At 38.0% G+C, this 16,543-nt stretch overlaps 1 protein-coding gene across 1 annotated transcript; it reads right to left on the bottom strand.

The window, feature by feature from the left end:
- Positions 1 to 26: 26 nt before the first annotated feature.
- Positions 27 to 4,595, bottom strand: myct1a (myc target 1a). The gene is made up of 2 exons (XM_067416820.1): positions 4,315 to 4,595; positions 27 to 1,751 (listed from the first exon to the last, which is right to left on the bottom strand). Exons 1-2 carry the CDS (start codon positions 4,367 to 4,369, stop codon positions 1,162 to 1,164), a joined length of 645 nt encoding a protein of 214 aa, XP_067272921.1. The 5' UTR covers positions 4,370 to 4,595; the 3' UTR covers positions 27 to 1,161.
- Positions 4,596 to 16,543: the final 11,948 nt, after the last annotated feature.

The following is a 16,543-nucleotide window of genomic DNA, read 5'->3' as shown; positions in this document are numbered from 1 at the left end:
AAACTAACATCAAACAGGGGACATCTATTGCAGACAGTTGGCACAGTATGTCTAGTCTACATAAACGTTTAATTTGTTAGCATAGGCCTACATATAAACCTGTCGAGACAATTCCTTCCTCTTGTCAGGGAAATCCGCACCCATGGTCACTTAAAGGATGCCAGGTCACTTCCAGGATGTGTGTGCTATACACCCTCTTGAAAACACCTTTACATTTGTCCTTGTTTTGTTCATTCCTTAGTAACAGATCCAGGACATGTTTAACACTACATTAAATGAATAGTTCACCCAACAATATTTTTTTTTTTTTTGACATAATTTATGTTGTTTCAAACCTGTAAGACTTTCTTTCTTTCGTGGAATACAAAATCAGATTAACATCATTGGACCCCATAGGCATTGAGAAAAAAATAACGTGGGGATGGGTAAATAATGACATAATGTTCATTTTTAAAACATGCAGATGTTTAAGACAAAAAGCTATTGCAAAATGCATTGTGTCTGTTTATTTTTATAAGTAGGCCTACAGTTGTGTTGAGAAATACTAGCAATGATTCCAAAAGACTAGAGGTCCCATAAAACAAACCAATAAATACACAATCTAATGGGTTTGGAGCCAAAATATTTTAAATTAGTGTTTGCAATAACTGCATATCTAGGAATTTGCAATAGAGATCAGTATAATGGTCTCAGAGATTTGTCTTCATGCTCATTGTGACCTTCAGTATCTCATGTTTGATCTCTCTCTTTCACATTTGCTCATCTTTTACTCTTTGCTTTACACAAACATAACTTACTTACAGTATTTTGGCTTTATTGAATGAACCTGAAACTACCTAGACAGTGACATAGTGTAGGCCCAGATCCGGGCCACATCTGGTACATCGCGGTGGATTCAACGCGCACCGGATCTGGGTCGACACTATGTTGCAGTCTGGGTAAAAAGTCATCTCACTCTTTCAAAAACTCTGATATTTCTGATTGACTTTGCACATGTGCAAACAGAAACATGCATACACAAAAAAACTTTTTTTGTGTGAAAAATTGGCCATGTTTGGTTTATGTTTTAGGACATCCATATTGTTTTTAGTTGTCTATTTTTTCAGTCCAAGTCTATTAATGCATGTGTCTTTCCTCATAACTGTAGAATGGCCACTTCCTTCACGTGGTCGTCTCCTGATAGGCTCGTATGATGCTCTCGTAGGCAGGTGGCGGAGTCTGGCCCGCATGGAAACCCCTTAGATTGCTGTTGCCCCAGAAGGAATCCGGTCTGGTTCTGGCCCGCGGTGGAGTGACCATGGAACTGACCGTGCTGGTTGATCCAGCCGCCCCAGGGCCAGTAGTGAGAGTGGGGGTTCGTGGCAGGCTACCCTGGGTGCCCTCCTCTGCCTCGCGAGCAATCTGGCTACACTGGAGAAGAGGATGAAAGGTAGAGGCGCGGAAGCTTGATTTGCGGCCTGGTGAGTCACCATAGTCTATCGGCGAGGACGAGGTTTGCCGATGGAAGGAGAAGGCAGCGCTGGCCAGACTGTTATTGCTGCGTCGGTCAAAGCCACTGCTGTGCCGACTGTAGCCTGGCCGAGAGCGTGGTGAGGACGAGCGGGTGGTGGAGCGGGACTGGTGGATGGGTAGACGCGTAATGGTGGCTGATGCCCGTCGACGAGACATCCATCTCGTCAAGATCATGTAGACCAGAGCTCCCAGCAGAAGACCAACAACCATAGAAAGACAAAAGGCCAAAATCACATCCCCTGGAGAAAGGAAAGAAAATGAAATTGGTAAAAAAAACATGTTTGTGACCGTTTTTAAGCAAGCAGTACTCATGGGATTAAGTATACATGTTTCAGTAGCATTACACAACTTTTGCACTGATTTTTGTCCTATTTGCAGCCTGGGCGAATCAACACTAATCTGACCCAGACAGTAACATAGTGTTGGCCCGGATCCAGTCCACATCTGGTACATGTGGATTTCATGCATACCAGATGTGGCCCGGAACTGGGCCAACACTATATTGCTGTCTGCGGAGCCAATCTGCAGGTTTTGGGCACTTGGAGTTGACAGATTTCACAGAAAATCACATAGCGCTAAGACAATTTTTTTTTTAGCTTCAAATCATTCCATGCGGTCAAAGGATATCTCAGACATGTTTTAGTAGGAGAAAAAATAGTATGTGAACTGAGTAGTACGTCTAAGTTGTGAGTTCACAGTATTCATAAAACAGTAGGTGAAAAGTGCATTCGATGGACACTTTACTATCCCATGAGGCCACGGGAGAGGACTTGTGAATGGAAGTGAAGTGTAGGTCACATGATATTGACAACATGGCACCAGTCTTTCTGAGGCTTCTGTCTTTTCAGCATTGAACGCTATATTGAGACAATCTATTAGTCTGCATGACTACGTCACATATTTGTTTCAACCCCCATGGTTATGGTACGAAAATATTATAACTTAAATTTGGAAACATACTTAAAACATACTGTAAAAAAAATGACTTAAAATAGCTTGAATGTAACTCTAATACCTTGCTTCATTCAGTGTATGCGAAACCATAAATATGCGAATGAGCCCCGCCTCCACTCACTCACTCAGCTCAGAGACCCAGTTGCTCAACTTTTACTCAAGTTACTGTAGTAAACGCTGCACAAAGGTATCGCTCTTTACAGCGTCAGACACATAACGATAATTAATATGATTAGCCTTTAGCTTGACTACATTATCAAACAGCTAATAATGCTAATGATACACTAACCATGTTCCCGTTCAGTCTCAGCATCCTTAGAAACGCTTTGAACATCACAGAACGTCAGTGAAGAAAGGCATAGGCTACAGTTCATCATAACATCATAATATACGTCATATAAATAATTCATCCGCTATATTGCAAAATGTACCTGATTTTTTTATATCAACAGAAAAATATACCGGTATGGCTTCTCTTATGACTTCACAGCAATTAATGATATGCTAAACCCCGCACACATGCTGAAGTGATTGGATACAAGGTGGTTTGAGACGTCAGAAACACCAGTGATTTCAAACCGTGTTTTTGGGACTCTCTTTCTCTTTCACTGCAGTTTTAATGAGAAAATATTCAGCAATGGTGTTGACTTATGAATTTGCACATGGTTTGTCTGAAAGCATATTAAAAACACCACATAGACACACAAACAACATTAAAAATGTGATTTTCACCACAGTGTACCCAATACACCAATGTGTGTATAGGATTGTGGGTGATTTAAGGACGCAAATGATGCACTTGATGCATCCTTCAAAATGAGCTGAATGATGGAATGCCTTCCAAGGATCCTTCAAACTGAGACAGCCTTCGGTGGCACTTGATGACGTCCAGAATGCATTTTTGCTTTGAAAAACACTGGCAGCAGAAAAGGGAAAAAACGCAAGCTCTCAGGAACTGTTTTTTAAAAGTTTAACTTATTTTAACTTGAGCATCGTGCTTTTAGACTGCCGTGTCATGCGTGAGACACGAGCGCAACGGTTATACACGTCCATCTAGTGCGTTTACATATACAAAAAGGAGCGCATTGGAATGGAAAAACGCGTTCTGCTGTGTGAACGGCCGCTTACTAACACACAGCCAAATTCCACAATAGAAGGCACACCCAATGTTTTCTTATCCTTTGCAGCTAAAGTGAATTAAATAGTTTGCATTTTAGAAAGCTTCCTGTTATGGCATTCCATTGTCTAGAGAAATACCACACATGACTTTTATCTGGCACAGGTCTTTTGATATGGACAACACTTTGAGTTGAGCAATGCAGTGAATTTTGTTCACAGTTTAATTTTCACAGGCTAATCCTTAAATTAAAATTGGGTTAAAGAGCACAGTATAGGAGCCAAATGTTCTTTTAGTGTTATATTTGAATGAACCAGACAAATTATTGGCATTTTTAACCACAGTCCTACATATTATTGTAAGAAAATGACATCAGAAACTCTTTAGAGACTTGTGTGTGTGAAATAATATGGATATTTATGTGCAATTTTCTCCCTGGGTGAAAGGAATCACAGTCCGGAGTGAAGGATCATCTGGAAATGACATTTGGAAAGACAGAATGGAAAAAGCTGCACATTGGCGGTGTTGTTTTTTTATGGACCGTTTTTGCCAATATCTTTTACCGCTAGTTACTACTGTCTGCATTTCTGTTATAAAATGACCAGCATTTTCTACACTCCAGATTTTTTAAAGAAGTAAAAAATTGACAGTGTAACATACCGGTAAGTTAATTTCCATATATGCGAAAGAGAACCCTGTATAAAGTGTGTAAAGATAGCAAAATATCTTACTCAATCCGAAGGACTCCAGAAGGTCCACAATGGGATGAGTGCTGTTATCCGCCATAGCTCCCTCCAGAGATACAGGGGAGACGAGAGGGGACACAGTCGCTCCCCTCCAGATCCTTCTCTCACTCTTTCTTTAAACTTTTTCTTGTGTCTCTTTCTGTCTATCCAACTCCCCTGTTTTGGGACCCTCCTCTCTCTCTCTGTGTGTCTCTTTTTCAGCCCCAGACCGCTCAGCACTGGTACACAGGATCCTCTCCAAGGCCAGGGTCGCTACTCTGTTGTTTGTGGAAAAGCAAAGTCTTCACTTCACATTTCCTGCCTTTCCTGCTTAAAATTAGCAGCAGGCTGTCCTTATCTCCACAGACCAGGGTTCCTGTGGGATGGAGAGGAAAGGGAGGAGTGTACAGAGAGGAGGAGAATCAAGGTGAAATCCATTTCTCCTGTCATTTGTCCCCTTTCCCTGGGCCAAAATTCATCATATTTTACTCTTCCCTATTTTCCTTTCTCTTCCAGCCACTTGGCATGAACAATGACGGCTGTACCGTTGTGTCACCACTGAGGGTATTTTGCCAGATTGCAGTTAAAACGTATCCTTTTCTGTCTATCGTTCTGTCTGACTGTCTATCAATTGTTCTATATGTCTGTCTGTCTATCTATCATTTTATCTGTCTGTCTATCGTTCTGTCTGTTTATTGTTCTGTCTATGTTTTATCTGTCTGTATGTCTGACTATCTAACGTTTTGTCTGTCTATCGTTCTGTCTGTCTGTCTTTCTATCGTTCTGTCTGTCTGTCTGCCTGCCTGCCTGTCTGTCTATCTATCGTTCTGTCTGTCTACCTGCCTGCCTGCCTGTCTATCTATCGTTCTGTCTGCCTGCCTGCCTGTCTGTCTGTCTGCCTGTCTATCTATCGTTCTGTCTGTCTGCCTGCCTGCCTGTCTGTCTGTCTGTCTGTCTGTCTATCTATCTATCTATCTATCTATCATTAATAGATGCATTCCGGTAAAGCTGAATTTTCAGCATCGTTATTGTTTTTATGATTTATACTTGCTGAATAGAAGCATGTATGTATGCAATAGTATAAAAATAGCATGACAAAATATTATATCATTGAATTATTTTTTTAATATGGCTATTCAGAATATTAGAGTAGTGGACACATTCTTTCATTTTTACGATGTCTTTTCCAGCTGACAAAAGCACAGTATAAAATCAAATCCAAACAGACAAAACACTAGCATTTTTCTTTATTTAATAACAAAAGATCTCATAATTTCCCAGATTTTTGAGCTTTAACTGTTCCACTTTGTCTGCTGTAGTCTTGCTGGTCATCACAACGCTTCAGATTTTCCATGTAGAGTGCCAGCTTTGTGCTGGGTTATCCTGGCCAGGCTAGCTTTTGCAAAAACAAAATCCTGATAAGAACCCTGCCGAGAAAGCAGACTTTGCCCTGAACCAGACCCTTTCTCTGAGCTTTCCTTTCATAGTGTTCATTAAGGGTATCTGGAGGTTAGTGATTAAGAACAGTAGATAGCCTGGGGTTTTAGGACAGAGCCGCTGGTCTGGGAGGAGCGGGACAGGCCCAATACTGACATTTCCTCTCATTGTTGCTTTGTGCAGTGGAGTACAGATATCAGCTGTAGCCATACACTGTTCTGAAGTGCACACTTCATTTTCAGACTCTGACGTGTTTTTGCATTTAAAAGAATATGGCTAATTCATGTTTGTGACCTCTAGGCTAGTCATGAGTTTACATTTGCAATTGAAGACAATCATTATATAACCTGACATAAAAATAAAAATACTTTCCTAAAAATAAATGTATAAATATTCATTGAATGAAATAAAAATGATTGTAAGGCATTCACAGAAGTCACTCATAATATATCAGATATAAAAGCCAAACTCCTTATTTCATCCTAAACAGTGTCTACATAATACATGAACATCTTTATTTTTTGGGATAATAGTTTCAAAAATTATTTTTCATGTTGTACATGTGTTTTAACAGATGTTTTCCTGTATATTTTGTTCAGCATTGTATTGTGTTGTTTATTTATATTATTTATGGCTGCTGTAACTCTTCTCTTCTCTTCTCTTCTCTTCTCTTCTCTTCTCTTCTCTTCTCTTCTCTTCTCTTCTCTTCTCTTCTCTTCTCTTCTCTTCTCTTCTAGCTATCCTATCTATCATATCCAAGATATCCTATCTATCTTTGTCTATATATCCTATCCTACCCTATAGAGTCATACCTATCCTGTCCTGTCCTGTCCTGTCCTGTCCTTACCTGTCCTGTCCTGTCCTGTCGTGTCCTGTCGTGTCCTATCCTATCCTATCCTATCCTATCCTATCCTATCCTATCCTATCCTATCCTATCCTATCCTATCCTATCCTATCCTATCCTATCCTATCCTATCCTATCCTATCCTATCCTATCTGTCTTCTCTTGATGGACAGCAGATGGCTCTGTTACTCTTTAGAAAACATGTTGCAGCTAATGATCATTTAAGGCTGAACTCTGATTTTTATCTGATTTGCATTTCAAATAATTCCGTGGACATCACCATTCTTGATCTCGTTTGGTAATTGGCTTGTTTATTTTCTTGTCAGTGTTAAACTCTCTCTTTCCTTCTTATCTGTTCCCTGAAAACAATGTTGCACATGTGTTTCTGAGCAGTTTGTCCCCTAATGGGCTCTTCAGAATGATGGAGGATACAGAGGATCCTTGGCGACGGTGAGTGAATGTGAATGACATAAGATCCTCTGCGCACAAGGACTTATGTCAGTAACTTCTTTGCTGTGCTTTCTCACTCTCTCTCTCTCTCTCTCTCTCTCTCTCTCTCTCTCTCTCTCTCTCTCTCTCTCTCTCTCTCTCTCTCTCTCTCACACACACACACACACACACACACACACACACACACACACACACACACACACACACACACACACACACACACACACACACACACACATCCATCTGCAGTGACCGTGTAGAGGTCATTGCTAAGCGCTGCTGTTTGAAAACCAGCACACTCAGCAGAGCGGTCTCTGAATCCTGAGCTTATTGCTCCAGTCAGGCTTTTCACTTTGCTTTTTTTCTCTATAACACGCATGTGTGTGATTGAACTGGTAATGGAATTGAAAAGCATAACTGTGTCTCTGGTATGGGAGTTTTTTTCCCCTGCCCCTCTCGAATTTCACTTAATGGAGTCCCATGCTTGAGATATGCCATATCCCAGCATCTTTTTCATTTTCCATGGGCAGAAGCTCAGACATGTAACACATTTTAATCGAATCACTTAGCGTAATGTTGTCTGGCATTGCTAAAATAACACGCACACACACACACACAGGACTCAATTCAGGCCTCACTATTGGTCAAAAGACTGCACTCGAGATCTGCACTCTGATTGGACACCAGGTGGCAGTGAAAACTAATGCTGATGCCTACAGTAGAGTCTGAGAGGCAGAAAGAGAGCGAGAGTGCAAAGGGAAGAGGATGCTTCCTGCAGAAAACACAGAACTTCAAAAGGGAGGAAAGAAACATGCACTGATTTAAAGCATTTACGCTTTTGATATAGAGTTGATCCAGCTGATCTGAGATCATCGGAGAAGTCTCGGGTGGAGCCGCATCCACTGACCTGCATCAGCACCACTGACTTGGAATCAGTGGAATGGCATCTGCTCAGCGCTATGGCCGTTCAGACAGGGAGATTGCCAATGAGATGCAGAGGCTGCAGGGTAGGTGCTTACGCATGCTTTCTCTTAAAGGTGACCTCGCCACTGTGTAGGATGACACAGCATAAATACATACATACTCAAGATGACATTTTTCTATAAAGGCTGAAATGACTTTTGAATAACTTGAATGGATTCTATCTTGGGTTGTGATGTTTTAGCATATTTTGCATCTATAAATCCATATAAGATGTCTCTGCTAATATGAGCTCAGTACGTTTCTCTGCAGCTGTTTGTTGTGAGACGTGCGATGCAGTTCCCAGGGTTGTCACAGCCACATGCAAAGTTTACGGTTGGTTTCCAATTGATGCTTTGCGGTGCTTATGACGTCTCCAGTTTTATCGTCCTTGGGGAGAATGGCACTTGAGGAGAGTTTGTTTGTGCTCATGCGGATACACATTCAGTTACACAATCCCCCTTTTTCCAGAAGTTTAAATGGTTTAAAAAGATGCTCTTTACATTAAGCATCTTTGGTCTGTTTCTCTTTGACCTGGACTGTAGTGCTTGAGTGCCCTTTGTGTGGACCACTTTTAAGATTGAATCAGAGGCAAAGAGAGAGTGAATGAATGGAGAAATGGGATTAGGGTGAAGGATTGCCCAGACAGAGACAGCTGGAATAAAGAAAGAGAGGGTTTAAGAGCAGAAGCGCTGACTCTGGATGTGTCGTTCTGCAATAAACAAGGTAGAGTACAGTGTGTCACCTCTAAAGTAAATTATGAAACGCTCTTCTGCATTACACATATTCATAGTTAGGTAGGTCACACTTTAGATTAGGGTCCAATTCTCACTATTAACTAACTATTAACTACGACTTTTGGCTCAATGAACCCCTAATTACTGTTTATTAAGTACTAGTAGGCTAACGTAGTTATTGTGTGTAAGGGATGTAGAATATGGTCATGCAGAATAAGAAATTAATATGTGCTTTATAAGTACTAATAAACAGCCAAAATCCTAGTGATATGCATGATAGTAAGCAAGTTCATGGTGAGAAGTGGTCCCTAAACTAAAGTGTTAACGTTAGGCATAGTCAGTTGTTAAGTAGGCTCATAGTTTATTATTCCCTCATGTTGTTTCAAACCCATACAACTTTTTTTTTCTGTGAAAAACAGTAGAAACATTTTTCCATGCAGGTACAATAAATAGGAACTACAGATTTAAATATAAATATAAATTGGTTATTTATAAGTACTATATAAGTATCATAAAAGTATCCAAAAGACCAAATGTATGTTCAATATCTTCTGAAGTAATTAGCCCTATATAATGTTACTCACATTAAAACAAACATCATGAGTTTCATAAGTAGTTGCAATATATACGAATCATGATCCATTTTTTTTTTTTTTTGTGTGGGTCTGATCTAGTTGTTCTGGTTTACAAAACTGGACTAAACAGTTCAGTAATGCACCGAAATTCTGGGCCAAAACAAAAATTCTGGATGCACTTGGCTGAAAACTAAAACTGAAAATCAATTAATGAATCAAATTTATTTTATAATCAGCAGTTCAATAGCTAAAACTGAGTTGTACAAACATTTAAAGTGCACATAAGGCAGTTTTATATAATTTTTTTTAAGGCAAATGTTTCTACTCCAGTTTGTTGGTGAAACATAAACATTTAAGCAACAATGAACGGTACAAAATCCTTAGTTCAATCAGTTATTTCATTATATAAAGCAATCTAAATAAAAATATGGACTGAACAGCACAATTCAAATGGATTTGTTTTACGATCTCTTTCTTAACTTTTATAAACTAAAACATCAACGTGGTAGTTGATAGCGGTCAATGGAGGAACAGAAAGCTCTCAGATTTAATCAAAAAATAAGTCTTATGGGTTTGGAACAACATGAGGGTGAGTAAATGATGACAGTGTTTTCATTTTTGGGGAACTATCCCTTTAAGTGATTGTATAGCCTACAAGCTGTTTGGTGTTTCCCCAGCTGAAACACTGATTGAGCCATTACATGAAACAGGATTCAATTCGGTAAGTTGTAATATATCTTTCAACATACCTTCTGCTATTCATCCATATTTCGTGTTTTGGTAAATATTAATAAAGAGATGATCGATGAGGTGATCGTTTTACGTGCTTCAACTGAGGCGGCTAACGATCTGTCACGCTGTATTAAGAGCGCCAAAACATCATTTATTGTTTGAATTTCGTAATAAAAGCGACTTCGAATTTTAATGCTTTGATTCATATTAAAAGCAACAAAGCTTTTTGCGACTATTGGATGGCAGATGCTACTGTTTGGTGAAGTTTTGGTCATGCAGTAGCACAGGCTAAAATATTTAACTTTTAAAGTTCACCCAGAAATGCTAATTATTCGAATCCTAGTTTTTTCACCCAAAAATAAAATTATTTACGCACCTTCAAGCCATTCTAGTGTATTTGACTTTTTTCTTTCAGACTAATCAGATTTACATAATCCAAGCTCTATGGCAGTCCCAAATTTGAAGGCCAAAAAGTGCATCCATCCATTATAAACGCCCTCCCCCAGGAGATTAATAAAGGCCTTCTGAAGTGAATCTTTGTGTTTTTGCAAGAAAAATATCCATATAACACATTATAAAGTAAAATATATAGCTTCCGACAAACCGCCTTCTGTATTCGATACGATGGTGTCGGATGTAGTGTAGCGTGTTAAGTGTTTAAGTGCCACACTTTCCGCGTAAGTTAAATACGGAAGGGAGTCCACCGGAAGCTAGATATTTTAGTTTATAACGTGTTAAATATGGATATTATTCTTACAAAAACCCATTGATTCGCTTAAGAAGGCCTTTATTAATCCTCTGAGCCGTTTGGATGCACTTTTATAATGGATGGATGCACTTTTTTGCTCTTCAAATTTTGGCTTCACATTCACTGCCATTATAAACTAAAGCTTAGAAGAGCCAGGACATTTTTAATATAACTGATTGTATTTGTCTGAAAGAAGAATGTCATATACACCTAGGATGGCTTGAGGGTGAGTTAATCATGGGATATTTTTCATTTTTGGGTGAACTATCCCTTAATCTGTTGCAGCTCATCCATGTTGTGTGCATGAAATAGATGATAAACACGTGCCATAATTAAATGTCTGTTTCGGTCACTGATTTCACCCCGAAACCAAAAATAGCTGTTCCGATGATTCAATGATTTGGTAGCAGGTGTTAACATCACAAAATGTCTTCTTTTGTGCACCACATAAGAACATTTATGGAATGATATAAACGTGAGTAAATTACTTCTGAATTAAAATATTTGGTTGAACTGTCCCTTTAAGAACTCTCTGTTCCTAAGATGCAGAGGCGATGACTACCTTATATTTAGCCTACTTATGTTCTAAATAATACGATGGTCTTCACTGTAATATTCATTGTGATAAGACTCAATAATTCCTGTACCCACTGTCACTGACTATAATCATAATATATGATAATCTGCAGTTTAAACTGTTGCAGAGACACACACTATATATTAACATGTTGGAGGCTTGGGCTTTGGTCGAGTAGTTTGTTGAGTGTCAGGTCAGATTGATTGTGTGTAAAGACGCTTGTAGGGGGAATGAATCATGTGACGCTAAGTATGTTATTCAGCATGCCATTGCTTTCTTACGCCTCATTGGTTGCGAAATTAAGGCAGAGCAGGAAACACAGCCATAATGACATGCTTATGTGTGCGCTCATGCTTAATATGAAACAGTGGTAAAGCTTTCACATCATTATACTGCTTTAAAAAAAAGGTCACCTTTCTAAAGTAGCTATATTTTAGAGAACAGTCAAATAATTATCATATTTAAAAACTGCAAGTTCTTGAAATATAGTAAGGCATCAGATACTTATGGTGTGTATAAGACATAACACTGTCAGTCAGGGCTTAAAGGGAATGGCATATGTTTGAGGATTTGGTAGTCACGTGTCAAAGAGGTGGAAGAATTTTTTTTTCTTTTTTTAAAAGCTGAAATCAAAAAAATGTATTATTCAGCGTTCATTTTGCACTTGAGTTGAGTTTTCTCTCTCCTCTCGAGTGAGCAGATTAGAGTTGCTAATCAGACCAATTTGATCCCCGCTTTGATCAGATTACCATTTCTGTACGTGCAAGTGTGACTGCCTTAAACAAAGAGCTCATCAGCGGCAATATTCATTGGGATCAAAACATTTTAAAGCAAAGTATAAATGTCCTGTTTGATTTCTGAAAACAGAAGGAAAGTCTTGCTAATGAGCACTTGTTTTTTGTAATGGGAGCACATGCAGGCACTGAGCGCTTACACAGGCCTCAATAGATATCCTTGTTTATTCCTAATGATTATGGCATGGCATGAATTTAGTTCGATTAGGGCGTACTGACAAAGAATACAGGTGATAAAACAGACTATTAATAAATTGATAGTGTTTATTATCACCTTATGTATTGCCAGTCTAAAAAAAGTAATATAATAAATATAGAAATAAAATAAAATAAAAAAATTATATAAATGTGTGTGTGTGTATATGTGTATATGTGTGTGTATATGTGTATATGTGTGATATATATATATATATATATATAATTTCACAGTTACTCTCCAAATTAATGTAGAAATAACTAGCATGTTTTTATGAATGAAGGCCAGTATCACTGACACTAATATAGCTACAGATGTCTATGAAAATTATTTATTTAAACATTAATTATAGACATTCAACATTACAGCATAATTGAAAGTTATATCAATTTCGTCATTTATTAGGCTTAAAAAATAACTTTTAACTTAAGTGAACTTAAAACATGCTTCACATAACCCTATTATAATAAATAATATATATATAAATATACAATTAAGGCAGCGATACATTATGATCATGCTTAAGGCTATTCAAATGCTTATATATATATTTTAGTTATTTATTTACAATTAATGTAAAATATGATTTTTATTTTAGTTATTTATTTACAATTAATGTAAAATAATATGATTATAATTTTTTTTTGTTAATTTATACAAATTGCTACTTTTTATGTTATATGATATATTGTAAATCCTTAAGACATTTGATCTACATTTTGAATGAGCTCATATGTAACAGTAGCAGTCACAAACAATGTGTATTTGCCTTGTTTCTTCCTTTGTCCTCTTTTTTTGGGTACAGTAAATCACATCCAAACAGTGGCAGGTTGTTAAAAAAACAGCAATTAGTGGCACCATATGGCAGAAAATGGCAAGTCTGCTTTGAAGCCCTCCCAGGCTAAAAATCTTTCCATATGCTGAGGAATTTTGCTATTTATTATCTCTCGTTATCCAGACAGAAACGCCTCTTCTCTGAATGTGTTCTATATTTCGGGGTTTTTTAGTGGTCATCGATGTAGGCGTTATCAGACCACTTCTCCACCTACAGTCTGGTGGGCTGGGAATGTTCCTCAAATGAGCCACACAAATGCCTGGGGAATGTGACTCTCATACACCTGCTAGTTCATTTGGAACTGTTTGGAAATTTTTAAGACTATAGTAGTACACTATTATCAATGAAAAGTAGTTAAACTACAGTCAAGTGCCCCTTAAAAGATGTAGTTAGCAGTAGCTGTTGTTGTTACTGCCACCAGCAGTCACGCTTCTGATAAATGTAGTCAAACAGAGATGTTTAAAGTTCAGTCTTATTCTCTCTAGAGGTGGTAGTGTAATTATTAAATTTTTGCATGTTTGTGTGTATGTGCGTGTGAATCTGTAATGGTTAGGGTTGGGTACCATTCACATTTTAATCGGTACCGGTACCTTAATGATACCTTTTTTTGGTACTTAAGAGATGAATCAATAGGTGTAAAGAAACTGTAAGTCATTGATAGAAGTGTTATTGACATTATGACACAGCTGCCTTGGTCTGCCATTGTCTGTGATATTTGTTCACTGTATTTACCAGTAAATAGTAGGCTATAGCTACTTAATTAAATTAATAAAAACAACCATATTAAACTTTTTTCTTTTTAATTGAATTTCTATGAAAAGATTTCCCACAAATTCTGTGTTGTGTATTTTCTGGTAATCAAATGAAACCTTTGGAAAAAAAAAGTGATATACAATTACGTTTTTTAAACTGTACAACATCATGATATTTTTGAAGTTAAACCGAACTTTTATTTTGACGGGTGGCTGCGAAGACCTTTGAGTTTCTGTGTGTTTATGATATGACTGTAGTTTTTCTCTAATTTAACGGTAAAATACTGATGAAGTGACTCTCAGAGTGGCTCTGGAGGTGACGGACATGTGTTTATGTCCTCGTATGAGACGGAAACGTGCAATTCTATGTGTTTGTGTGTGAGGTAAATAAACTGCGGGTCAGCGCCATTCATTCACACAAACAGGCAGGACACGCAGGATTGGTAAATATTATTTTTGCTGTTTAATAATTACAGACACTACACTAGTCTATATCACCAGATATGTTCTCAGGTACTTAAATGTGGTAGGCTACCGATTGATTTCATGTGAATCGGTACTCGGCAGTAGCTACTAACGTAATTTGGTCAGTGCACTTAAAAGTGCCGAGTTCGGTACCCAATCCTAGTAACGTTAACGGTAAGTGCAAAGATAGTCAGGAGAGTGTGCACTGTGCATTTTATTTAAAATAATGTTTTACACAATAAAAAAATAACTTCCTCCCTTCCTTCCTTCCTTTGGACTCATCCACATACACCTTGTTTTGGCTGCGGGAAGAGGCATTTTTACTGCTTGATAATATAAGCGGCAGGTTATTATTTGCAACGCAGATAATGTGTGTTTCTGTATTTGGTTGAGTTGTGAGTATTTGTGGTGTGTTTCTGTATTTGGTTGAGTTGTGAGTATTTGTGGTGTGTTTCTGTATTTGGTTGAGTTGTGAGTATTTGTGGTGTGTTTCTGTATTTGGTTGAGTTGTGAGTATTTGTGGTGTGTTTCTGTATTTGGTTGAGCTGTGAGTATTTGTGGTGTGTTTCTGTATTTGGTTGTGTTGTGAGTATTTGTGGTGTGTTTCTGTATTTGGTTGAGTTGTGAGTATTTGTGGTGTGTTTCTGTATTTGGTTGAGTTGTGAGTATTTGTGGTGTGTTTCTGTATTTGGTTGTGTTGTGAGTATTTGTGGTGTGTTTCTGTATTTGGTTGAGTTGTGAGTATTTGTGGTGTGTTTCTGTATTTGGTTGAGCTGTGAGTATTTGTGGTGTGTTTCTGTATTTGGTTGAGTTGTGAGTATTTGTGGTGTGTTTCTGTATTTGGTTGAGTTGTGAGTATTTGTGGTGTGTTTCTGTATTTGGTTGAGTTGTGAGTATTTGTGGTGTGTTTCTGTATTTGGTTGTGTTTCTGTATTTGGTTGAGTTGTGAGTATTTGTGGTGTGTTTCTGTATTTGGTTGAGTTGTGAGTATTTGTGGTGTGTTTCTGTATTTGGTTGAGATGTGAGTATTTGTGGTGTGTTTCTGTATTTGGTTGAGCTGTGAGTATTTGCGGTGTGTTTCTGTATTTGGTTGAGTTGTGAGTATTTGTAGTGTGTTTTAGAGCTGCAACTAACGATTATTTTTTCTGTCGACTAATCTAACGATTATTTTTTCGATTAGTCGACTAATCTAACGATTAATTTTTTTACCCTTTGAAATTTTTCAAAATTCTGTGGCACCCCCTCGCATAAGTTACGCTAGAGGTGTAACAGTACAGACTGCTCACAGTTCAGTTTGTATCACGGTTTTAGGTTCACGTTTCAGTACAGTTCGGTATTTGCTATGTTCAGGGGAAAAAGGACTACTGTCAAATGAAAATAAAGAAAATAAGAACAGATAACTTAAATAGAAGCAGCAGCACAAATAAATACTATTGAGCAAAGATGAGAATAAAATAAACAATGCTTTTCAGGATTTTCAGGCAGGTCTAACATTAGTTTTTAGGTAGAGAAATGGAATTAAGTAATCAAAAGTAAAATAACCACACATTTAACTGTTTAAAATTAAAAAATAATCCTTATTAAACGTACAAAAGCTATTCAGTCAGGAGCAGTGAGTGATGTCTTTATCTTTTGTTTGACATTAAACAGACAGCAGTGAATGCTACTGCCCCTTTAAGACCCACGGATAGTCGTCGTATTTTCTGTATAAAGTTCACTTAAGGCATAGAGTAGGCTATGACATTTTGACATACTTTTTGTGAGTTTGTCCATTTAAGCACAGGATTTGAAAGATAACTCAATATTTGTGCGCTTTGGGACGAGTGCACAAAGACAGATCTTCTCATTCGAGTCTCCTGGCTACACGGGGGTGATGACGGTGAAAATGACTGCTCATATTCGGACGTACAGCAGCACTCGCATGCGTTTTATAAAGTTTACAAAGAGAGACCGTTTTGCCCACGTTTTTCTTTTATTATCGCTGTTGTTGTAGTGTACCTGAGGAATCAGCACGTGTATCCATCGACAGAAACATACATACAGCATTATTTTCAAGTTACAACCCATATTAAAGATGCGTCATCAGATGCGAGATGAACCGAAGTGTAAGTGCGTCCCGGCATCTTTTGCTCG

This window comes from Pseudorasbora parva, chromosome 15 (assembly GCF_024679245.1).
Source record: "Pseudorasbora parva isolate DD20220531a chromosome 15, ASM2467924v1, whole genome shotgun sequence".
In the NCBI taxonomy this organism is placed as follows: Eukaryota; Metazoa; Chordata; class Actinopteri; order Cypriniformes; family Gobionidae; genus Pseudorasbora; species Pseudorasbora parva.
Note: the sequence above shows the minus strand (reverse complement) of the source record. Positions and strands in the feature narration are given on the sequence as shown.